Consider the following 26468-nt stretch of genomic DNA (forward strand, 5'->3'; position numbering starts at 1 on the left):
GTGTCCACTGCATGCAGCACATGGAGAGATCCGCACAGTAATTGTGTATGACGTGCTGCCTCCATGAGTGAAAATGCGAGCTCGCTAGCTAGCTCGCTAGCATCAGGGGCTAAAGCCAAACTGTGTCAGGGTTTTTTACTTTTTGAACCTGGATTTGCCACCTCTGTCGATTAATAACAACTGGAAATGCTCTGAAAACAAACAAAAGAAAAATCCCAAACGTTCTAAAACATTAAAGACAAATGTGTTGTACTTTAAAGTTAAATACAACTGAAGTGTACTACAAGGCAGTGATTCTTCTGGAGGGACACAACAACAACAGCACACTTTAAGAATCACTAATGAAGAGCTTACAGGTGCAAAGGAAGCCGCATCGATCGCTAACTCTCAGCTCTATTGTCCCCGTATCAATAAGAGAGAGAGCCTCGCACAGAATGTGCTCGGTGGTTGTTTATTCAGCAATCGACCGGCCGGAGGTGGACACGGAGCCCGCGTGCTCAGGAAGCGTCTGTAAATGACGAGAAGTCCTTTTGTTGCAATTTCCAGCTAATGCTGAATCGTTAAGGTTAAAGCCAGGATTCCCCAAACTGCATTTTCTCTTTAACAGTGTTTACCAACCCTTATTGAGACAGGGCATTTACTTGAAGAAAAGAAAAGACTCCAACATCGCCAAACAAAAACATCACAAGAAGCACAGTACAGTGAACTCCAAGTGTACGGTCAAACTAAAAAAAAAGAGAATTAATTACACATTGTACATTTAAAAACGAGCAGACAAAAGCCCGATTATATGGATGCTTTTACAAAATAAGAAATATAACATCACAAATCTTGGGCTAACGAAAAGCATTGGTGTCACAGTGTTTCTTTTTTTAGAACCCTTTAAGCAACGAGTGTTTGGAGTCGCTGTACATCAATATACAAGTATCTGTATTGCCACCAGGTGGCCAAGACACTGGAATTAGCAGAACTACGCTCCTACTTAGGGCCCTGCAAAAGTTACCTGTTTGGATTATAGACTGGAGTTTGAAAATCCAAATTACTCTAATTATTATTGGGTTGTTGTTGCTTTTTTTATTTTTTTTTATTAATCCTCGGTTTATCTACAATACTGTTTGCTTGAGAGTTTATTTTCTTAAATACGTTTCTTTAAAAGTTGTGTTTACATATCTGATTTTGTTTGTTGTTGCACATTCTAAACCACAAACAATACATAAAATGCCATTTTTACAATGAATGCATGCTAAACTGGTTTATTTTTGTTCTTTTAGTAGGCCATGGTGACATTCAGTGCTGCACTTAACACTTACTGCTTAATTAAAAACATACATGAGTTAAGATAGGCGGGTAACACCAGTGCAATGAGCTCATAGTAGGTGTATGAATGATCAATAATGAATATCATTAGCAGAAACCTAATTGTGCTTAGTTACCCATAGAGACTGCAAGTGAAATGGATATTACAGTGCAGTCCAATACCTCCCCCTTGTGGAGAGAGCGGCAATGCACAAATCCAAACCATTCCATTTTTTTCTCATAATGTTTTCCAAAGTATGCTTAGCAGAACTAGTAATACTTCCAGAGAGACATGTGCATTTTACTGGCCGAATAAGCAATTCCAATACCCCAAGATAAGTTTCGTCAGACCCAAAATGAGAGGATGCCCGCAGGGAGATTTAAGCGCTAAGCCGGTCAGAGGTCAATGCATCATAACCCATGTTAGTTTTTATCTCCCTCTTCGGTAGGCTTTTCTAATCTCAACTGTTAAGCTGCCTCTTCTTTTTTATAGGTTCCTATTTTATATATATATATATATATATATATATATATATATATATATATATATATATATATATATATATAGAGAGAGAGATTATATGATATCAATAAATCCATTCCATTCCATTGCATTAGTTACAATTTTTGCTTTTTTGGGGGGTATTTATTAAAACTTTAGCATGGGTCAATATGACCTGGTGAATGTTTAATAGCCCAAAAATATTTGAAATGTGCGTGCGTGCACGTGTGTAGGGGATAAGAACACTATCAGTAAATTATTAACTCCATTACAGTGATGCACAATAAACACAGTTTATAATATATGACAGACTACATTACTAACCATTTCATTGACTTTTTTTTTTTTTATTGCTAATTTTTACGTTTTGGTATTTCTTTTTTTTTTTGGACTTGGAAATGTCTAATAAAAATGGTTTCTATCACATAGTTCCATTTCTAAACACTTCATTTACCCCTGCATACAACTTTACAATAGTCTTTTTTTTTCTTTTTTCAGAAGCATCTGTACTTCTACTGAATTTGCCACATCAGCGTATTTACAGTGGTCAAAAGTCACCAAAATCTAATCGCTAGAAGTACACAACTCAAAATCAATGGACAACAAGTGGGGAAAAAACCAAATAGCCTAGTCCAGTGGTCTTTACATTGTGCTGACGTTTAAATAGCTGCCACCAAGCGGCATTTTGACACCGTCACATGTCAAACAACGGGACAATAATATCGGGATTATGGTAAGAACGCTTATGTGGCAGAAATCCCTTTCAATCAAACCTGCGCGGATCAAAAAAAAAAACACGTCACAGATGCAGTAAAATAACAAAAGTGCATCCCTACCCCAAACAGAAAGACAGAGACCTCATTGATCCCCACCGAGAGCTCACGCATGTTAGCACACGCTTTAAAAATAAAAGCCGCCGTCCTCCGCCTCCTCCTTCGTAATCCTGTTCTTTTTTAATCTAGCAGCCAAGTGCCGTGTAAATCCCCCCCAGCCCTTGGCAGACAACATCCGAGCAAAAGAAGAGGGAAAGAAGGAAGAAGCAAAAAAGAGAAAGCCTTGAGTGTACAATTGGGAAACCACCTTGTCAGTTAGCTAACTTTGCTAGCGAGTGGCTATCTCTCAAAGCGGTGTTTCTTGTCCGGGTACTCGAATAGTGAACATTTAGCCAAACTTCATCGTCAGTCCCCAACTCGTCATCATTGATTTGATCGTGGAAGATTATGGATCTGAAATGTCCTTCGTTCTTTGAGTATGCATTTGGATTGAATGCGAGGTCACAATTCAAAGCTTCAGGTTAAATATTCTAAACTGGACCTGGACATTGGAAAAACGATAGTTGATGTTGTTAACTCTCCCACGCGGCAAACAAGTGGCTTAATTATATTGATTCATTGTGGGGTAAGCATTAAGAGACGTCAGCCACAGCTGGATCATTAATTTTGTTTGGCTTTGTGTGTTTTGTTTAATGCATATACAGTATGTTTTTGTTTGATGTTGCTAGATTTTGTAATGTTTGTTGACTGGCTAACAATAAAACAAAAGTGGCTACAGCTAGCATATAAGATAGCTCAAATGTAGCCGTTATTTAGTTTCTTTAACTTTTTTGTATAAAGTTTACACATACTAGTATACAATTCAAACATGAGTTACAAAGCCTATGTAGGAAAAATACTAGCTAATTTTCAATGTTTTGTTAGCCGCAGTCACTAAAATGTAAATGTATTGTGGAAGCGGCTAGCAACTTTGCTAACATTTAATGTAGAACATGTAAAGCACCAGCATTGGCAGACTAACTGTTAATTTATGTTCATGCTACATCCACTTGAATTATGTTTTTATTTGGTCACATTTGTTGAAGCTACAAATACCAAACCCTTAATAGTCTTGATATTACATTATATCTGACTGAATACCCATTTTTTTATTTCTAGTCATTCCACAGTTGCTTGTGAATCACATTTAAGTATACATAAAGTAACTAGTTCCTTTTCAAGAAATCTTTTCCAACAAACACAACAAGTTTGGTCTTTCACAATGAAGCACTTTATCCAATGCCTTTTATTCCTTACAGGCCCCCCAAGTACCTCGGAGGCTAATAACATCTTGTCCTTGCCTTTTTTTTTTCTTCTTCCTTCGTGTACGATATTTAAAGTCCTTCTTGCGTGGCAACATTTGAGACATAACAAGGTTGACATTGAGGCAAAAAGACTGTAGGAGCATTATATTGGATTTAGCTGTCCACTCATTGTATTAAGTAATACTCTGTGTTCTGATGTCGGAATTTGAGGAATTCACGGCTTCTCATGCAGAGACAGAGGCTTCATTGTTGACATTAACAATGGGCGTAATTTGTTAAATGGCCATGTGCACTTTAAGTGGTCCGAAAACAGATTGCAAGAGTGCAAACGCATGCTTTGTAATCTCATGTGATGTCATGTAGCGGTAATCGAATGTAGCATATGGCTAACGAGAAGTTAACGGAGCGGTCTGTTTTGTTGTTATCACCACAGAAGGATGGACACTCCTCGCAGAAGATCCAAATTTCCCGCAAAAGTACCGCTTGGTTAGTCGGCAGCTAATTAGCTAGCGGATAGCTCGAGCTAAGCTGAGGTAGCAGTGCCCACCCCAGTAGTCTACATTGCCAAACAAGCCCGATTCAACTGTTTGGTTTACAAGTTCTGGGTCGGTATTGACTTCTAGTCTAGCTTGAAACCTACCAAAACAAAACTGGTAATGCCAGTGACTAATAACACACACAAACTAGCTACATAAACATTTGTCAAATCGAGATCGAGACACAATCAATATACAACATCTAAATGTAATTGTTTCGTTCACAAAAGCTTTGGTCATTACCGGCCTAAAGCCCTATCATGTCAACTGGGACCAGAAACTCTCACGTATCCGTCCTTTTCTCGTCAATCACTGCGGGACGGTAGACACTCAAGAGGAGGAAGACGAGGAGGAAGGAAAGTTTGGTCCGCGCACAGCTGCTTCAACAAAAGACACTCAGTATTTTTCTTAAAAATAGCGTCCCTGTTGTGGCTTGGGCGGACCACGTGACAGGAAGAGAAGTACGTTTGAAGGGGAAAAAGGGGAACCTCAGGGAGCGGAGTTTATGTTCCTGTCTTTCCTGTTTTCTGTTTGGTTCCCACCCCAACCTCTCTTCCTTTCCTGTCCAATCCTGGAAATGGAAATCAAAAATTGATGCCACCCTTTGCCACACATTAGAAAACCAGGGAGATATAGCTTTCCAATTTAGTGCCACATTTTTAGCAAAATTGCTGCTTCAAACAAAAATTATCGATTTCCTGTTCAATTTCATGGATGGGTAATTGATGTTTTCGATTGGTGGTGTGCCCAGAGATTTTTCTCCTGTAAGATATTTGCTCTGGCTCAAAGGTAGAGCAACACTGCCCTACAACAGATACATTTTTACTAGAATGCACATTCTTCTAGCAAAAATTGGCAGTTTTGTGAATGTTGTGTCTTCCCCCCTAAAAATGATTCATTTGCCTGCTGCAGACATGATTTTCGTTTCCTGCCTGATCCAACGAGAAGCTAAAAACATCTCAAGAGGCGGACAAAAGTCTTCATTGTCGTCTGGACTGTTGTTGTACTGCAGTCTGACAGCATTCATTATACTAATAGCCTCATAGCATTATAATAGCATTTCAGAACATCTGAAAAGTAATTCCCTACAAATCAAAGTGAGGCAAGCGCTAATTAGCAACACGCGTTCCCTGACACGCGCCTCCTCCTGAAATGCTCGACGCTTCGCACGCGACCGCACGACATGCCAACAGACGACACCCTTTCAACGACGCTACCGCCACATACGGCTTGTCAAGACACCCTCCCTCTTGTCTCTGGATTTACGAGTGGCTAATTACATAGCCGCTCTTCGAATCGAAAACCTTGAAGGAAAGCGTAGGAAAGGAGAGCCTAACCTCTTTGGCGGAAAACACAGCGAGGTGTTTGTGAGGTGGGTGGTGGAGAGGGAGAGACGCTATGTCACCTTTTCCCAAACACCCCATTAAAAACAAAAACAAAAATAGTTTCAGTTTCTGCATTTACTCAGGTCGTAGGGACGAATAATTTAAATCAAGAGGAAGGTTGCAGCGGCCAGAGTTCACAACTCTTGAAGTTCTTCACCAAAAAGTTTTGATTAAGAATGCCGGGAGTTTAAAAGGAGATTGCGGGGAGAAGTAACACCGTCGTTTGAGATTGAAACGTCACTGAGAACCTTTGGTCTCCGCGAAAGGAGGTTCGGGCAGTATTTCCGGTACCTTATACACAGGAGAGGAAAATGCGTTCAATATCTCTCTCAGACAGAACTTGAAGCAGGAAATCTACAAGTCGTAAGTAAACTGGTCACAAAACCGATGCAGCTTTGCGCATTCAGATCATTCAGCCCTCTGAAACTGCAACGTATGCTTTCAGGTAGGACTGTACGCCTCAGTTGTTGAACGACACACGTCAGTCAGAAGACGGAAAATTCCCACAGGTTGACTTCAGCCTTCCCAGTCCGGCTTCGGTACCTTAAAACACTTTGGAAATGCTGCCCTTTAGATCATTTGATGCGTGAAACCTCAGTGCGACAAGGACAAATCCAGGTAGTAAAGCGTGAATGTTAAACTGCACACCTCATACACCCACTTCGGATCGTTGGATGCGTGAAAGCTCCGTCTGGCAACAAATCTACCTTGGTAGTATGTCTCAGGTGTTGAACTACACACTTTAGTCTCTGATAATACATCAGGAGGTTCCCTGGGTCGACTTCAGCCCTCCACAATCCAGCAACAGTGCCATAAAAACGGGGACAGCGACTTTGAAAAAAGCCGGCTTCGGATCATTAGATGCGTGAAACCTTAGTCCGGCAACAAAGGGATCTTAGTGTTTGTCTCTGATAGTGGGTCAGACAATGGCAGATTCCCAGGCACGACTTTAGTAGCCTAATCCCGCTTTTTTTTTTTACTACCACTGTGCCTTTCTGACTACCACCACTTTTGGAAACACCGTCCCCAAAAACCGGTCCATATTTCCCGCTGGATCACCTCCTCAACCCGCCCTCACCCCCCCTTTCTTCCACCCCCCCCCCAACAGTAATCCCTCTTCTCTGCCTAACTTCCTTCCCCACAGCTGCTGGTGCTCTAATAATAGGACAACAATGCCCCCAGACACATTCGCAGACACTTACTACTACTACTACCGCACGGAAAAGTTCACATAATGGAATATTTAAACTAACTGAAGTCTAATAAGGATCGTGGCGCAATGTGTGGCATGTAAACACGCTGGCGGTGGGGAAAGATGACGGTGCGAAATCCTGGGGGAAGCTTTTCCTTACCTCAGAGTCTCATCCCAAGGAAGAAATCCCGACCAAAGCAACAAGTAGGAGCTCGGGTTTTCCTTTTTTTGCTCCTTCTGCTTCCTTTCCCCCCTCATGCAGGCTCCTAGCCGTGAGCTGACCAACCAAGCAACTCCTCTGCTATGTGAGAGTGTGTGAAAGAGAGTGAGAGAGTGTGCATGTGTGTCCTGACTGAGGACTCCTGCAGGGCTCACCCTCCCTGCCCCCCCCCCCTCTACCAATGCAGCACCTCCTCCTCCCACACACTTTCTCACAAAGCTGGAGCGTCTCGTTCTTTTTTTTTTCTTTCTCCGTCCTTGCTGATTTCAGTTAGGAAGTAAACTGTTTAGTGCCCCCCTCATTGTTGAAAGAAGGTAGCGGGAACAACGTGTTGTTCCTCAGAGCGAGAGGTGGGAGGAGGAGGTGGAGTTGGGAGCCAAATTCCAACATCGCCGTCCAGCCAATAGGAGGCTTTGTTGCGGCCCAAGCGAAAAACCGCGGGGCCAGGCTCGGGCCTCACCAGAAACACTCCAGTTTGTCGCCACTGAAACCCCTCCTGGATTTTTGATATGAGTAGAAACTCCACTCAAACCAAAATAAAACATCTCAAATCTCCAGATCTCGTTTTTCTTACCAGGCAGTTTTTGCGTAAGCCATTTGAACCTCCTCAAGATCCCCAAAAAGGTATTATAACTTGTTTTTTTAGTTTGTCTCCTCCCATTTCTGAAGAATGACACTTGTGTTTCTGTTTGGGACATTTGTCAAGCCAAACATTTTGTCCACGGAGGTAACAGCCGACAACCCCCCCAAACTTCTCAGCGCACCCTCGTCTTCTTCACTTCATCCCACCATCCAGTCACACTACTCAAGAGCCTGGAGGTTTGTCCGTTTGTCTCTTCGTGGCGTACAATTACAAACACAATGGTGCAGTATAGCTGCTCCCCTTTCTGACATGAACACCAAAGTCCCTTATGATAACTGTTGGGACACAATGATGGTGATTATTATAATATAATATAATATATATGTGGGAATGCTGAAGCATTCAAACCCTCCTTGGACCACATTTTAGTACATTCGATGGTTCGATGCCAACCGACCATCATATCAGGAATTGGATTATAATTTCTCTGAAATGATTAAATCCCACACAGTTCAAGTTTTCTTTTTATTCATTTAACTACAATTAATATATCTTCCAATTGACTTCATAAGCACATGCATTAAAATCTTAGCATTTCGCTAATAGATTCAGATTTTCAGCTTTCCCATGCAATTTCGAAAGAAATTGCATTTTGCTTAATTATTATTATTATTATTATTATTATTATTATTATTATTATTATTAACAAGGATATATCATTAAAAACATTTTGGGGTAAATATTTGCTGACAGAATAATAATAATAATAATTATTATTATTATTGCATCAACGCCAACGGGTAAAACTTGCGAAGTTGCAGACCCACAAAAGGCGGCGGCAGTGACGTAGTGAGCAAATACGTTGTGGTATGCGGCATATAGAATTACAAAGTGAGTCCGCAGGCACGCCTCCTCGTCTTTCTTCTGCTCGCCCTGTCCCTAATCCTGCACTGGCTGTCGCTCACTCGCTGTTTTTGTCACGCCTGAAAAGGTGCGAAAAGGTAATGAGAACTAAACCGTGGCTTAATGTGATCGATTGCTATCAAGCATGAAGAGAGAAAAGCAAGCAAGCAAGCACTTCCGATGGCGGACACTCGGCTGACTTTTGTCAGTGTGACTTCATCTTTTTGACTAATTAGGGCCACCATACGTGCATAAAAAAGAATGTGATGTACCTGTATGTTGGGTGCTTTGGTTAAGGGAAGAGTTAGAGAGAGATATTGCGTTTACATAGCAATTTGGGCTAGGGTTATATTTTTCAACTTTTCAAAAACCCAAAGACAAAAAAAGAGAATTTTTAAACTCGGTTATTGACATGTAAACAAACCCTAAATTCTCGCCTCCCCCGGCGTCCTACTTTGATGTGGAAAAAGACTTGCCGGACTGCATTCTGTCTCGACTGCTCGCTTGCTATATCACATTGCGGCGATACATTTCCCGCTTTTTGTTTTCCCTCACCTCTCTCCTGTCGCTCTCACCGGCGCCCCCGGCCCACTTCGCTCAGTGTGGGATCGACACATTTACATAAGAATTAGCAGTCATGAAATGCTTCTGGCTACGTTGAGAGACTAGATAAGAAAAAATAAAAAAATTAAGTCATCACACCCCTGATAAAATCTCAGATTTCTGTGATGAAAAAAAGTGACTAGGGTAAATAATTTCAAAACTTTTACACCATTTTACCAAACTCTTCTCAGGAGGTGAACTAAAAACTAGCAACTGAAATAATGTGGTTGCACAAGTGTGCACACTCTCACATATTACCATTTAAAGCGCCTGGGATTGAGCCCAAATAAAGTTTAGATGTTCTAGTAGGCTTTTCATAACCGCAACAGCAAAAATGGTGGACGGTGGAGCACAATACAGCAGCAACCAGGCTGAGCTACTAGCAGCAGTTTACATGACACAAAGAACACTTAAGGGCAGCAAACTGGATGTTTGAGTTGCCTGCAAAGATTGTGACCTCACAAGGTTCACGACTCCCGGGTTCTCTGGGCTAAATGTAACCCTGCGGCCTGCCACAAAATAGACTACCCTCTCTTAAAACGAGATTACAGCGTTAAAAAAACACACACACGTACACACAAAAACTGCAGGCCGGTTCCTAAAATACTCAAATATACACACGCCTGGTTCCACGCAGCACGAAACGCGGGCGAGATGGTTGCACATGACCAAACAAGCGAGGCTACGCTCGTATAAAAAGCGACGCGCATTCTTCCTTGGTAGAAGCGCACACAAAAAAAACGCCGATGGCGCTTGAAAACCACAAAACCGCGGCTTACATCTGGATGAAATCTGGTCAATTCTGAAAAAAAAAGGTTCAAAACATGGCCGTGTGGAAAATTGAACAAAAGGTGTGCTTTTGTCCCATTTTTACCCCCAAAAAAATTCTGTCGTAAATTTTTTTTACGAAAAGTGTAAACCTACATGTGAGGAACCAGTGAACCTTTTTTCATGTGTATTGCAAAATATTTGAAGCTTGGAAGGGTCAAAAAAGCAAGTCAAGGTCACGCTGTAACTCATATGACAAGAGACGATGGTGCCTCGGGTAGTTAAGTTTACTTGGTATCTGCTTTATGAAGGGGTCCTTGAAAAAAATGTCAGTCTTCTAAATAGTCCAACCTGCCCTAAAAGACAACGAGCCGCCATTATTAACGTTTCATCGGAAACTGATATATGTTCTCCTAGCTTTAGCGTTAGCATGCCTTCGGGAGCTGGTTAAGAGAAATACTCCTCACAGGATTCCCCCCCCTTTCAATTCCAAAAAAACAAAATTGAGCGGACGGGAGTGGCGCCCAGATGCAGACCGGAGTCGGTGAAACGGCGGCGCGATGCTGGTGCAGCTCAAACGCTGCTCTGTTATTTGAGTTATGCAGCGTCGCTGTGGATCCAAAACATACGCTAAGTGCGGGAGAATGTCCAGCATCAGCACAACTCCCACCGGTGGCAACTCGGGAAAAAAATAAAATAAATAAATAAACAATTGGAAAGATGTAGCCTTATTTGAGGACATGTCCAAATCAATTCCAGACACGCTAACCTCTCTTTAGGGTTACAATGGTTTGGAGATAGATTAATGAAGTTTGGGGTCTCGCTTTGGGTGAGTTAGACTGTTAGCATGAGGGTGGGTTGGTCTAAAATCAGTTATAGGTTAGGATTAGGGTTAAAGAGGAAGTCAACACGTATGTTATCTGCAGTCCCACTGGTCGAAATATGGTATTATGGTTAATATTAATGGAATATGAGTCAAGCAGCAAAATCCAGCCGTTTTTATCCATCTCAGTGGGCGGCCATTTTGCCACTTGCTGTCGACTGAAGATGACATCAATCATCATCAGAAAACAGGTGAGCCGTGATCGGTTGTTACCTGAGATATATAAAAATAGCTGGATTTTGCTTCATACTCCATCCATCCATCCATTTTCTTAACCGCTCGTCCTTCACAAGGTTTGCTGACTTCCACTTAAAAAAATGGTGGCGTTTTTTTGGGCAACAGAGGCTCATCACGCTTCGCTTTTTATGCACAGGTACATAAATATAAATACACAAAAAGTATTATTGCACAAAATATACAGTATTGTTCACGTCATTTTTGCAGTGAAAGCTAATAGGTTGTTTGCTAACTATCCTCCAATTTCATTCTACAAGCATTCCTTTTCATTGGTTTCGTCATCTCGGGAGATTGATTAAACGATTCCCAGCAGCCACGAGGACAAAAAACAACATCTTTTCAGGTTTAGTTAAAGCCAACTTTTATTGCTTCCCCCTCCACCTCACCCCACCCCTCCCCTTTCTTTTTTTTTTTCTCTTCTTATTCTTAATGATCCGGTTGAGCCTCAAACATTCCGGGCGGCTTGGAGCAGCGAGGAGGCCGCTGAAGAAGATGAAGGGGGAAGGAGAAAATACTACACTGTCGCCTTGATCCTCGCGGGATTTATCTGTGTACATAACTCTTTTCTCTCCCTCCGACTAGACCCCTCCCCCCCCCCCTCCTGCCCCCTCGCTCTTTTCTCGCCGTCGCCCGCACACAAACACCCACAGGCGAGCGACACGCTGCATACAAATCAGGATTGGCAGTAGCATGGCATTATCGCGCCCACCGCAGCCCTCCCGTGCTGCCTTGGCTAGATGGCTGCTAAAGTGAAGGCGAGGAAAAGTACCGCACGTGGCGTTTATGACAATTAACTTAAAGATGACAAAAGCATAAACGACACAATACGGACAAAAAGATGAACACTTGAGGCTTTCTGTCACTCCATGACAACAACCCTTTTGAATGAATATACTGAAAGTCAAATTTTGTCAGAGGATACTCGTTTTTTCAAAAGCTGTGCAATTGTCATCACCGTCCTTAAAGGGGACGTCAATCTTAAACATTTCTTGACAATATGTTATATGTGACCTCACTAGTCTAAACCTGACATTTTGATTAGTATTACATTTGTGGACTATGAGTTATTTAGTTGTTATCCATCTCAGGGTGGCGGCCATTTTGCCACTTGCTGTTAAATGAAGATGACGTCAATGTTACTCGAGGCTCAGGCAACGACCAATCGCAGCTCACCTGTTTTCTGAAGCTGAGCTGTGATAGGTTGTTACGTGAGAGCCGAGCAACTGTGATGTCATTTTCACTCGACAGCAAGTGGCAAAATGGCTGCCTCCTAAAATGAATAAAAACTGCTGGATTTTGTTGCTTAACTCATATTCCACTCACGCAATATTAACCAGAATATCATATTTAGACTTGTGGGGCTTCAGAGAACATATTGTCAAGAATTTTTTAAGGGGTTGACTTTACCGCCAAAAACATTTAATGACGTATACTAAAATCCCAAATGAATGCCGCCAAAAACGTTAATTACGTTGTTATTTTTTCTTCCAATGGGCGGTGCAGCATCTTGTGAGGGCGCCGTTGGTTTGTCAATGGGCTCCCGGGAATCAAAATGAAAACATGGCGGATCTTAGGACATAGAACGTTTTCAAGGATGACGTGAATGATCAAAGCATTTGTCTCATTAAATCTAATTCACAGAGTGTCACTAAACAACAAATATTAGTGTCAAAGTCACTTTTGTGCAGAAAATGTATCTTTTCACAAAAAGCTTGTTTTCTTATTTTTTCTATTTTCGGTTGATGTCACTTGAAGGCGGGACTAAGCACATTAATCCATCCGTTTTCAACAATCTCAGGGCGCTGCCATTTTGTTCGATGCCGCCCTCTACCGTTGACTAAAATTTTGCCTCAAAATGCCCTCGGGCTCGCATTGTGAACATCACATGACCAAATTCAGCCTACAGGTGAGCTGTGAGGTCACAAAGCGAGCCCGAGGGCACTTTGACGTCAATTACAGCAGAGGACGGTTAATTGCTGTTTAATACTTAATTCTTATTCTACGAACTTAACTGTCCCGACTTAATAAAATTGTGGGGGGAAAAAATATTAACCAGAATATTAACCAGAAAAGACATTATTGTAAAGAAAGTTTTTGCCTTCAGTTCTCCTTTAAGGATGACAGAAACGTCGCTTCTTCATCCGGACGCGACTTCTTAGCTCTCAAAAAGTGTCGGCTTGTAACTTTTGGGTGTCTTAAAATGTTCACTCACCATTTTGAGCATCCAGTTCGGGCTCCATATTAACTCACACATCCATGGTCAAAGGGTCCAAAAGTGCTGCTAATGCAACAGTTGTTGTTTTTTTTTGTCCACGGACCGAGCTGCTGCTCCGGCCTGCTCCGATTCAACTCGCATGAGTGGTGTGAAAGAAAGACAGGGAGGGAGAGCCAGTACAGTACAGAAAGCGGATTGGAGGGAGGAGGCTAAGAGCCGGTGAGGGGGTGGAAAGAGAGCAAGAGAGAGAGAGAGAGAGAGAGAGAGAGAGAGAGAGAGCAAGAGAGAGAGAGAAAAAGGCTTGAGGTTGCAGAGGATCTTTTTGGCCCAGCGGTTTCAACTCTGATGCCGATCAGCACATTTTTTTCCCCTCAGCGGGAACATTTAGCCGCTGGGAAAACCGAGGAAAAGCGTGTCATTTTTGGTTGTTTGCTGGCACCATCGCGGCGTTTTTGGAATGCAAATGGCGTGCAGGATGGCATGTTAGAGAATATTCTTGGAAGAATAAAAAACAGATATATACGGTATACAGTGGATATAAAAAAGTCTACATCTCATTTTCCCACGTGTGTGGAAGGTTTAGCTGATAGTCAGATGAAACTAATGTCCCGCAGCGGTTCCAAATTGCAGTCATTGTGAGGAGGCAAAATATATGGCAGGAAAAGCCTACTAGAAAATCTGAAATTTACTTGGGTTTAATCATTTTAAATGTAGTGACTACTATTTGACAGGAGTTTTAATGTACCTAATTTAGATCAAATGAAATTAAACATGTACTTAATGTACTTAATTACATTTATTTTAATTTAAAAAAATTAAGAATGAAATTGCATGTAATTAATGTATTTTATTTAAATTAAATTAAACCTTTTTAAATTAAATCAAACAATGTATTTAAAATACATTTAATTATGTGTACTTAATTCAAAATTCACCTACTTTTACTGTTAAATAAAAATACATGTGTTAAAATAAAAGTGCATTCAAACTCATATCAAATATATGTAAATAAAATATAATTAGATGTTATTACATTATTAAGTATCTATCTATCTTGCTAGCTAGCTAGCTTTCTAGCTACAAATCTATCTATCTATCTTGCAAGATAGCTATCTAGCTACTAGCTAGCTATAAATCTAGCTAGTTCGCTACAAATAGCTCTCTCTCTCTCTCTCTCTGTAAAATAATTCTCATGTTTTCTTTTTCTTTTTTTGCATCTAGGCCAACAGACAAAAATATCTGACAGCATTTGGTGTCGGAAGGAGACAGAAAAGAGGCTGTTCATACTTATTCATATTTGTAATTTGTATTCATATCTTTGCATTCCCTTGCACAATGGCGTCGTTTTGATCAAGGAAATGCGAGCAATGCAAAGGATGCTCAGGCAGAAGGACACGCGGCTTCTCTCACTTTTTTGGCCTTCATCATCCTGTCGTCATATTTCAAGGGTTACATTTTTATCATTTTGAAAATTCTTAGGGTTACTCGCTGGACGGGTTTGATTTTGTTCAAGACAAAAACAACAGTCACAACAATAATGCGGTTGCTATTATTGTGAATAAATGTCTCCCTCTATTGGTCAACAGACATATACCAACTCTTGAGTATGACTCCAAAATCTTGCAAACAAGTAAGCAAACCTTTGCAGAAGTCATCATTTCTTACTACGAAATGCCAACAATGGAGCGTCTCGCTAAAGTACAAGTGTTGAATATTTAACGCTTGGCTTGTTAAATGATTGAGGAGTTGAGCTCACCGCTCTCGGTGGACGGCTGCTGGCCGCGCAGCTCGCTCAAGTGCGTTTCGGCTGGCACGCTGATGGTGCGCCGTAAAACAGCAGGCCTGCCCGACGTGCATCTTACGCGCTCCTGCAGCAACATCTGGAGCGGAAGAAAACTCCAATCAATTGATCAGTCAATACATTTTTAATCAATCAATTCATTATTATTGTAAGTGTAGCATAACATAGCACCATGCCGAATGACCGGACAGTTTTATTTTTTTTTATATAGCATAGCATCACCTTAATACCAGCAAAAATTATGCATAGCCTTGTTGCCTAATGACAAACCAAATTAATTTTTTTCTTCTTTTTTTTTTTATTAAAGCAAGCAAACAAAATCCTTAAAAATGTTTTTTTTTGCATAGCTTTGTTACCCAAACCACAACTTTTTTCTTTTAACGGAGGATAGCCTTGTCACCTTTCATCCAGAGAAATGTAGCATAGCCTTGTTTCCTAATGTCCAGCCAACCCCCACCCCATTTAAAAAACAAAACACATAGCAGAGCCTTGTTGCCTAAAACAAAAAAGTAGCATAGCTTTGTTGCTAAAATCCCTTTGTGTGTGTGTGTGTGTGTGTGTGTAGCATAGCTCGTCAACGTTCATCCAGTGAAATGTAGCATAGCCTTGTTGCTTGTTGCCTAATGTCCAGCCAACCTCCACCCCACTTAAAAAACAAAACACATAGCAGAGCCTTGTTGCCTAACAAAAAAAACTAGCATAGCTTAATGTCCGCCCTTTATTTATTTATTTATCTATTTTACAAAAAAAAAACATAGCAAAGCCGTGTTGCCTAATGATGAGCAAAATTCTCTTGCTATTTTTGGGACTTCCTCTAATTTGTGACCGGGTGAAATGCTCTGACGGGGTAAAAATGACCCATGTGCCGTAGGTTGGCCACCTCTGCATTCGAACAGCAACACAGCCGTGGAGCATGCGATAAAGGAGGAGTGTAAAAGGGGCAACGGCATCGGCGTGCGTCAGGACTTTGTTCTTCCGAGCCTCCATCACAAACGTTCGATGGTAGCAGATTAGCTGGACAAAGAGGACAAAAAAGAACAATAGCCAATCCACCTCGAAGCGTACGTAACGCAACCCCTTTTGTCCAGACACATTGTTTGCGTCGTAGCGCCCTTGCCAAACAAAAACAGAAGCAGCGGATATTTGAAAAGCAAGTACGTGTACTGAAAATAACATAACAAAATAACATTTCGGAGCGCAGACTTTTTCTTCTTTTTTCTTTTTCTTTAACTAAACTAAAATCAGTTTACATGTAGCGGTTTTGGGCATGTGTATTATGTGTAGAGCTGGTAAAATGAATTGACTAATCGACAAGTCATAGATTATCAAATTCATTATTAACTATTTTAATAATTGAGTAATCGTTTGGATCCATTTTTTAATAAAAAAATTTAAATTTAAAATTGTCAAATAACATTTTAACTTTGGAAAACAATGACCAAACCGGAAACATAGTACAACATCAATCCCTTTTTTTAAATCACTATATGTACATGAAGTACAAAAAAAACACCAATCACTGGTTAATAAACAGTAATCAGGGGGGAAAAAATGCTGTTTGCACTTTAATGCAAAATGAAAATTAATCCGATGAGCCGATTAATTGAATTGAATTGAATAATCGATAGATTAATCGATTCTAAAAATATTCTATAGTGAAAGCACAAATTATGTGTGGCCGCACATAAGACGACAAGAAAATGTTGTTGTTCTCGCCCTGAGCTCCACCGTACCGGTATCTCTACTTTTGCCTCCGCCGGCCTTTAGAACGACGGGCGGATGTCGCTACCTGCTTTTCATTCACGAGCGCGGCGCAGCCATCCCGAACGGCGCCACGCTGCGGCCTCCGCGCCTTTCGCTCGTCGAAAGATCGGCCACGTGACAGCCAGCGTTGCGACGGGCGTCGGACGTCTGCGGAGAGAAAGGGGAAGACGACCTTTATCGCAAGATTTTAGTGACAAGCCTGTGGTTGAATTCTTCTCCCGCTGCTTTGCTGTGTTGTGTATCAGGCCGTGTCGCAATCTGCAATTCAATGACGCCGGCGGTGCAAGGAGAGATATGCGCCGCTATTCTCTGGCCTTGTGCGTGTGAGTGCTACTGTCATGCATGAGCGCGCTCCATGTTACACTGTGTGGGAAAGATAAGCCTTGTTCCAATCAGATAGCAGATTGCCGGCCTCGCCGTGCATTAGCGTGCATTTGATCACTGCTGCCTCCTGGTGGTCGAGCCGCAGGTTAGATCAGCAACTCCGGCTGGCTGTTTTTCTGTTGATGGTTGTATTATTATTTTTAACAATAAAAAGTGTAGAGAGTTCCCAGTGTCAGCATCATATTCTATAAAGTGGAAATTTAAATTAATCCATACATGAAATGTTCCCTGTATCTCACTGAGCGACAAATGTATGCGAATGGAGCTAATTTGGGGTTTTCGTCAGGCTTCGTACAAGATTTCAAAAGATCTTTCCAGAAGGTGAAAAATTGTCTGAATATGTTTGAAATGTCTTTGCGACAAGTAAAAACTATGAACATCTTACAAATCCTGATGAAAACCCAAAATTCGCTACATTCGCCACACCGCTCAGTGAGATACCAGCTTTATCGGCCTTCAGATTCGTAAAAAGGCAGATGCCGATATTTGTCAAAATGTCTAATATCGGCACCGGTAATCGGCCCGGCTGATAATCGGTCTATCCCTAGTTGTTAGGTTAGATTTTATCAGTCAGTTGGTTCGTGGTTAGTTGGTAAGTTTAAGAGAGAATTGTTTAGTTAGAATAGATGGCTGGTCTGTAGTTTAGTTAGTTGTTAGGTTGGTTAGGTGTTTCCTTGGTTAGTTGCTTAGATTGGTTATTAGTTGGTCAGGTGGACAGTCAGTTACAGTATACTACTGGTTGTTTGGTTAGGATAGGTGATATCATGTTAAGATGATTGCTTGGTTGTTGGTTAAATAGTTGGTTGGTTAGTTGGTTAGATTGCTAGTTAGTTGGTCAATGGCTATTAGTAAGTCAGTTAGACTGTTACATGGTTGGTCTGTTGGCAATGGTTAGGCAGTTAGCTAGTTGCTTCAATGGCTGTTAGTAAATCAGTTGGTTACTTAGTTGGGGAATGTGGATTAGTCAGTTAGTTAGTTCTTTAGTTGATTTAGTCAGTTTCTGGTTAGTTATTTGGGTTAATGGTTGATTGTTGGTTGGTTGTTAGTTAGATGCTTGTTCTGTTTGTTGCTTGGTAAGGTCGTTAGATAGGGTTCATTGGATGTCAGTCAGTCAGTCAGTTATTCAGTTGTCTGGTTAGTTGGGAAAGTAATTAGTCTGTTAGTTGGACGGGTAATTGTTCAATCAGTTAGTTTGTTCAGTTGAATGATGGGCTGGTTTGATGGTTGTTTGGTTGGTTATATTGTTATTTGTTAGATGGCTGGTTAGTCTGGTTGGTTATTTTGTTAGATAGTATGTCGCTGGTTAGTTAGTCAGTCGTCGATCAGTCGGACAGTTGGTTGATTGCCTGAGCAGTCAGTCAGCTGGTCAGTTATTTGTGTTTATTCAATTATTTACAAATGTAATTTCCTTAAGTTGCTTGATTTGGTGAAAGCACTGGAGTTCGGTTTGGTTTGCAACTCCAGTTCCATTAAACTCAACGGCCATGAAAGCACCTTTAGAAGATCATCACGTTCTTGCTCTGCCAAAATGCCTGAAAATGTGCGTGTGGCAGTTGATGCTGCTGACAAACAGAGCGATGAAATAAACATAACCTCCCGGGCCGGAACAAGCAAACGTGCTTCCAAATGTTTGAAATATTCAAAACGTCGAACTCGGCGCGGTAACGAACAGGGAATCGTCACAACACTGCTGAGCAAGAGCACTTAGGACTAATGATATGCGCTTGAAGGATTACCATGATAAGTAAATTAATGGATGTCAATGAGTCTGATTGTTTGTTTCGTGGTTGGCATAGTAATCCATTAGCTGATTATTGTTAAGGACGACCTTTAGGCAAATTTGAGTGCAGTCAATCAGGTGCATTTTGAACATTCCTATGAAGAAATTGGAGGGAAAAAAAATTGAGTTTGATATGTTCTGGCATCATCTCTCAAAGGAATACAAACATATGCATATGGAAACAGGAGTTCAGAACATTTACGGGTAGCAACATTTGAATTAAATTAATTAAAAATAATTTACCATAAAATATTATACATTACAGAAAAACACAGCCCTTGTTGACTCATTTAAAAATTAATAGTAGGAAAAAATGTTAACGGTTAACCTTTATTTTTCAAAATTTTAATTTTTTACACTTTTCTTTTTATCTTTCTCAAATACTTTTTAATTGTTGCAGCAAATGTAATGCGGAGCTAACAAGCTGACCTGAAATCAGCAGTCTGAGTGATTGTTGCCGTGGTGACGCTCGTCGGAGCGTGACGAGAAGGACGGATCGAGCCTCGGGCCGCAAATCTCTGAGGTCGGTCAGTAACAGGATCAATAAGCGGCTTCTCCGCTTCGATGGGATGGTTTTCAATAAGTTCAGGAATTTTGTACAGTGGCACGTTCACTTACGAGCGTCCCAACTTCAAAGTTTTTCAAGTTACAAGCCGTCTTTAGGTGGATTTGTTACTTTCCTTAGCGAGCAGGTACTCTGGACTTTTTTTTTTTTCTTGCCATGTTCCACAATTACGATAGTTACATAATCTTGCTGGCCAACCTGCTATGCTGCCACTGCTCCAGGCGGCCATGTGGCACACTTGAGCATAAATAATGCTGAGCTAGCGTTGCTAATTGCAACCGTCTGGCTGTACAAATATATATATATATATATATATATGTTACAAACATCTGCATCTCAGAGCTCATATATTTCCCTCTTTTATTATTTTATTGTAGATACTTTTTACAGATACAATTTTCCCATTAATATTATTATTATATATATATATATATATATATATATATATATATTACTTAGGGCCCGGACGATTAATCGAATGATACTAGCTCTTTATATTATTTTATTTTCATTATTTTATTTTATTTAACTGCTCTAAGAATAAAATTAATATAACTTATTTTACCAAACAATACAAAATTTCTCATAAAATTACAAAATATATTATGGAAAAAGCAACCAAATTACCATTTTTTTTCAGTCAAAAAAAGTCTTGAAAGACAAAACTTTTTTTTTTCTTCGTAGAACTTTGCCATAATATTACTAATTGTATTCTCAAAATCAAAACAACTTTTTGTAAATAGGACAATATATTCTTTCAAGGTTGAAAATGTATTTCTTTTTAAATACAGCTATTCTTAAAACTTTTTAAAAAATTACGTTAATATACATAAAGTATTTATCTTAAAAAAAATAAAAATGTTATTATTAAAATTAATTTTGTATACAAAAAAATATTTTGTAGTATTTTGACAATTTCTCCCAAAATGTATTTACTGTCACAAGATTTACTTATTAAAAATCTACTTTAAATCATTCAAAATCAGTGACTTCTAAAAAAAAAAAAAAAAAAAAAAACACTTTCATGAAAACTAACACGAAATGCAAACATAGATAGATAGATAGATAGATAGACAGATAGACAGACAGATAGATACTCTCTCTCACCTGACAGGTAATCAGATGCCACGCTGTCTTGTGGCTGCATCCCCATCCTTTGGCTCTTTCGCTATCTGTGTGTGCGCATGTGTGTGCGCGCATGTGTGTCAGCTCAGTGAGGAAGCAAGGTGGCAGCGATAATGACCAGCCAGGAGGAGAGTGCAAGCGTCGCCCGCCCGGCCACCACCACTCATCTTGTGTACGTGTTGTCATCGTACGCAAAGTGAGTGTGACACAAACGAGTGTGGGGGGAGGAAGAGGAAGAGGAAGAGCAGGAGGGGAGGGAGTGCAGGGAAGAGCCTGAGAAAGGGGAGGGAGGGGCCAGATTTGAGGAGGAGGAGGAAATAAGAGGAGGTGGCCTAGAGGGCCAAAATGACGTTTACCTCTCTCACACACACCAAAAGTATTCTCATACATTAAAAAAAGACACACACCAAAAAAACTCTCATAAATACACTCCAAAATTCTCTCACTTGACCAGAAAAGACCCACTTGTGCACTCTTAAAAAAAAGTCTCCCATTCACTCCCCAAAAATCTCTCACATGGACCCCCCAAAAAAAACTCTTACCCACACCTAAAAACCTTTTGCATGCACGGCCAAAAATCTCGCTGAAAAACAGCTAAAATGACACCCAAAAAAATAGTAAATATGAATGCACCAAATAGACTCTCCACAATACACGCACCTAAAAACCTCAGTGACTACAAAAAAATTATCTCCTTACAATATAAAAAAACCTGACACAAAATAACACTCAGACAACAAAAACCTCTCATCTACACTTACAGAAATCTCTCTCTCTCTCTCTCTCTCTCTCTCCTTTGCCCCTCTCACATTCTCGTTCCCATTCCCCTTAAAATCTCTCTCTTCTCTCTCATATTCCCTCTCACATCATATCTCCCGTTAATTCACTATCTTTTTCTCACAGTTTTTTAAAGACCCTCAAAACTCATACTCACTCCACTTAAAGCTCTTGCACACACTCACCCATAAAAAAAAACCTTTCACAACCACGAAAAAAGAAATTACACCATTCATACAAACTCATAAATCTGCACAGTTCACACAATTAAAAACAAAATCTCCCAACCTCAACAGAAAACCTCTCACACAGAGACAATGCTGCTCACAAAAAAAAGACTCTCACATTTACAAAAAACACTCACACGACAAAAACTAATAAATCTTGCACTCACAAAAACGTTTTAGTTGCCCAATAAACTCTCACACTTGCTCTTACACAAAATATGCCTCCCAAACACTTCTTCGAATGATTAAAAAAAATACTATTTTTTTCTTTTGAAAAATACATTAATAATAATAATATATATATATATAAATTTATTAAATGTATACATATTTTTTTCTCCTTATAATATGTTATTTCTATAAAACTATAACTTCATAAATAGTATAAATAAAATAATAACTTCCTTGTAACACTATATCTTTGATAACGAAAACATGACTATTCATCCAACATTTTTTTTTTTTTACTTTGTATGAAGTAATTGAATGTGTTAAGTACGTTAAGTGACACAATGACCGCTGGCGTCAACTAAATCCTTCCGCATGAGACAGAATCCGTCGAACCACGTCAGGCTTATTTCCATCCGCATGGCTTTGGTGGTTGCGCATTAATGCAAACGCTAATCTGCGTGTGGCGCCGCTTTAAAAGGCGATGGAACTTCTACTCTCGACTACTATCGGGAACGTTGACACGCATTTGCAAATATTCCTTCCTCGTTGACCCCTGGCTAGGTTTCCACTGGTAACCGTGAATGTGCAACGTGACGTGAAATTTGTTTGGCGAGGGGTCAGGTACGATTTCCGTGGTCACATACGTGCTTATGAAAACATCAAAGACCATTTACGAAGGTGTCGTGTAAACAACGAAGACAAGATGAGTCTTCATAAAGTGTGTATTTTCAGTAACATCAAAGACAAGTTAGCCTTTAAACATAAAATACACGGTTTTGTAAAAAAATAATAATAATAATGTAAAGAATAATGAACTTTGGAACCATCAAAGATCACATTAGAAACCATGTACTGTATGTGCTTTTGTAAAACTCAAAGATGATTGAATTTTCACCTTTTCAAAAACATCAACGACAGGTTAGTGTCTTTAAATGACATAAAACACTATTTTGTTTACATATTGAGTCGTTGTGACCACCCGTGTATTTCTAATCATCAATAACTGTTTAGTCTTCAAAGAGCATTCATGATTTTGACATCAACGATGATTATCGTCTCTAGCGAACAAATTATTTGTATTCATCACACATAACTTACATAGCAAACAATTTTTTTTTTCTAAAACCGGTGAACGTAAGGAAATGTGTTTCTATAAACATTAGTGCGGACATTTCTTTTAAAGTTATTGTTACAACTTTGTTGGCATGTCAAAAAAAAAGAAAAAAAAGGAGGAAGGATGATATCAAATAAAATCCATAAAAATGGCGTCATCCTGCAACAATACTGTGCTTCATTAGGAAAACAGCAGAGGGCGCCACAGCCTCAATGCTGCACTTCATGCAAAACTGGATGCAAAATGCAATTGTAAGCTACTGGACGTGCAAATTCAAATTGAGAGCATTTCACTTAATCAAGTGCATGTCTTATAATGTATGTGTATTATTATCCATTATATTAAAAATCTATATGTTCTGACGTCACCAGATGTGACTGTTCTATCCAGCGAGGCAGACAGTTAACAGACAAGATGTTTTATAGCCTTTTGGGTCCATTGATCGTTTGTGTCTTGCTTTTTCTATGAGTGCAGTGTTGAAAATGTCGGACAAACATTGTTTTCTAGCTACAGTAGTAAACACCTGTTCCCCCTCCCCCCAAAAGTAAATAAATAAAGTACAAATTATCACACCCCAAAAGTGCATTTTTACGTTGTTTAGAACATGAATTGCATTGCAAAACATGCGTTTTGAATTTGAATGAGAAGAGATAACGCAATAAAAAGCATGCTAACAGTTAGCTTAGTTAGCAGGTCCGCTAGCGTAAGATGCTAACGTCTTAAATCTTTATCAACATTTGCGTTCCCCAAAACGTACAAATGGACTTATTTACATTTCATAGCTTATTATTTATGCAATTGACCACAAATATGCACTTACAGCCTCAGGCGGGCGGCGAGGGAACAACAACACTTCCACCAGGTACGTGCTGCTCTTCATTGACGTCGTTGAACACTGACGTGACGTCATCTCTCAAGGCAGTCTACACATTTCATCACTAGAGGCTTCTGAAAGGTGAACATAAATCAATGCAAATACAATGATGGCTAAAACTACACTTGGTGCACAAATGCTGGGGTTCTGTAGTTGCCAACACAATCCACACAGGGGCGCTGTTGCTCCATGCCTTTCTCCTCCAAATGCTCCCATGCTTCTTTTTTTTTCTTTTTTTTGAATGAGAAATCAGTGGACTGTTCATTTAGCACACGTAAGAAGAAGAAGGAGGAAAAAAAAAAAAACGAAATGTAAATGCGACACGGTGAGATGCATGACTCATCTCACTCCGTCTTCACACATCCGAATGAGGAATCAGACAGGCAACAGGGGGCGCCAAATACATCACAGCCCGCCCCCACTGCCCAATATATATATATATATATTTTTTTTTTTAAATAAAAAAAATTGCCTATCTCCAACACATTAGTGCATATTTGCCCCTGTAGAGGCAGGCGTACTTTTAAGTGGTGTCTGTCTGTGTAATGAGTGGACGCGGTCCAGCACCGAGGCTACGAGCGGCAGGTGGCCTCTCGTCTTCAATATTCCAAAAGATAATTTATCTCCTTTTCCGGTGGCTTCCTTTCATTTGCCCGGCGAGTTACATCTTGGGCCGGCAAGACTCGGCAAAGAAGATGTCATTAATCTCCGTTAGGGGTGTTAAAAGGCAGATGAAAATTTGTCGGGGCGGGGGGAGAAAAACACGCTCGTGAAAGTGGAAATTCAAATTCAGGATTCATTTTAAAGCAGCTAAAAATTTGGTGTTTGCAAACATCAATGGCAAATTTGGGTCTTCGTGCATTACTTTCTAATCCTCAAAGACTATTTTGTCTTGTAAAACTATTTACATCTTAAGTAAGGACCGTTTATATCCTTTAAGCGACCTAACATTCTGGAGCATTCAATGCAACTGGCTTTTTAAACCTCAAAGAGAATATAATCTTCAATTAACCCTACATTATTATCAAAAGACCAGTTTGAGTCTTCCAACTATTTGATTAACATCAAAGATACTTTAAGGTCAACAAAGAACCTAAACAAATATTCCGTAAACATTCAAGCCAATTTCATCACCAATTAACTGAATGTAACCTATTTGTGATTTTGTAAACATCAAAGACCTTTTTGTCTTCAATTAACCAAATGTAAACGTCAGGCAGCTTAGACTACCTTAACACTCACGCTCGTTAAACATCAAAGACCATTTTGATTCTGTGGTGAACTTATATGTAGCTAACGTACAACAGATTCTGTAAACATCAAATACAAGTTCGGAAACATAAAAGAGAGTCAAGTCTTCATCAAACTTGATGCATTTTGTAAACAGGAAGCGTAATTCAATCTTTTGGCATCTGTGGATGATGACAGTTTAGACCCGATAAGGACCCTGAACAGTTTTGTCAAAGACTACAAAAAACCCATACTGTACGTATTTCACCAACTTCATTGAATACGAGGTCCATGTTTTTATCAACATTGACAACGACGACCATTCATAGTCATGAGTGACCCTCCAATTCCGAGAAGAGCAAGCATTTGTGAATTCCATTTCAGTGAGGGACATTTTACATAAAAGCACCCGAACAGACCTCCCATCTGTATTCTTGCGCTCTCTCCGGCTGGCATGTCATTTCCAAACATGCCGGCATCCCATAATGCAGTGCAAAGAGGTCGCCGTTAAGACTTGAGTGATGCATAGCAACGTTCAAAAAGCGAGGTCACGCAGAGTGGAAGCACCGAGGGGCTCGCTCCACTTGCCGGCGGTCTCGTTGGGCGTCGTGGCCACAGCTCACTTCGCCGCCGCCGCCGTCGCAAGAAGCAAGACGACGCGAGACCGCCTCGGGTCGCACGGCAGGACACTTCCAGGGACGTGATTAAGTCCAAATGGGGGAGACAACAGACCTCGCAAAGAGGTTCATTAAAAAAAAAAAAAAAAAAAAAAGTGGCGTTAGTTTGGGGGGGGGGGGGGGGCAGCTTCACCAGCGGAACCATCAGTGGAACCCGGCGACCTCTCCGTCGTCCTGGACGGATGTTTCAATCCATCACCAGCCGATTCTCTACCATGAATGTGTCCGTCGCATTTTTGTAAACGTCACAGACAATTTCAAGTCTTTATTGATGCTGGCATTCGTGGTTTGTAAACACCAAAGAGGTTTGACGGTCATCAACGGTCCTAACGCACACATTTTTAAATAGTTTAAAAAAATATATATATATACAGTACAGGCCAAAAGTTTTTCATTCAATACATGCTTTATTTTCATGACTGCGTACATTGTCGATTGTCACTGAAGGCATCAAAACGATGACGACAACGATGACAACTCAACAAAAAAAAAGGGTGAAAATAATCAAATAAATACATAAATAAATAAATAAATAAATAGCCACCTTATTCGCTGGTAACTTTTTTTTGCACATTCTTG

The 26468-nt window shown here is 40.2% G+C and overlaps 1 protein-coding gene across 11 annotated transcripts in view; it reads right to left on the reverse strand.

Annotated features, from left to right (window-relative positions):
* The window catches only part of dab2ipb (DAB2 interacting protein b), a 77316-nt gene extending 53236 nt beyond the window's left edge, over positions 1 to 24080 (reverse strand). For 3 of the 11 annotated variants that reach the window (XM_086096282.1, XM_086096284.1, XM_086096281.1), the window contains exons 1-3: positions 20802 to 20967; positions 16991 to 17112; positions 15157 to 15280 (exon numbers count right to left, since the gene is read on the reverse strand). In XM_086096282.1, the coding sequence (XP_085952408.1) occupies positions 15157 to 15280; positions 16991 to 17112; positions 20802 to 20847 (292 nt within the window). In that variant the 5' untranslated portion in view covers positions 20848 to 20967. Of the gene's footprint in view, positions 1 to 2634; positions 2692 to 7148; positions 7343 to 13397; positions 13549 to 15156; positions 15281 to 16990; positions 17113 to 20801; positions 20968 to 23928 lie in introns of those variants that run through there. The other 8 variants (XM_086096290.1, XM_086096289.1, XM_086096293.1 and 5 more) reach the window with 5 other exon arrangements.
* Between the last annotated feature and the right edge of the window lie 2388 nt (positions 24081 to 26468).

Source organism: Leptonotus elevatus, chromosome 15 (genome assembly GCF_054856555.1).
Source record: "Leptonotus elevatus isolate MCC_2025b chromosome 15, RoL_Lele_1.0, whole genome shotgun sequence".
Lineage (NCBI taxonomy): Eukaryota > Metazoa > Chordata > Actinopteri > Syngnathiformes > Syngnathidae > Leptonotus > Leptonotus elevatus.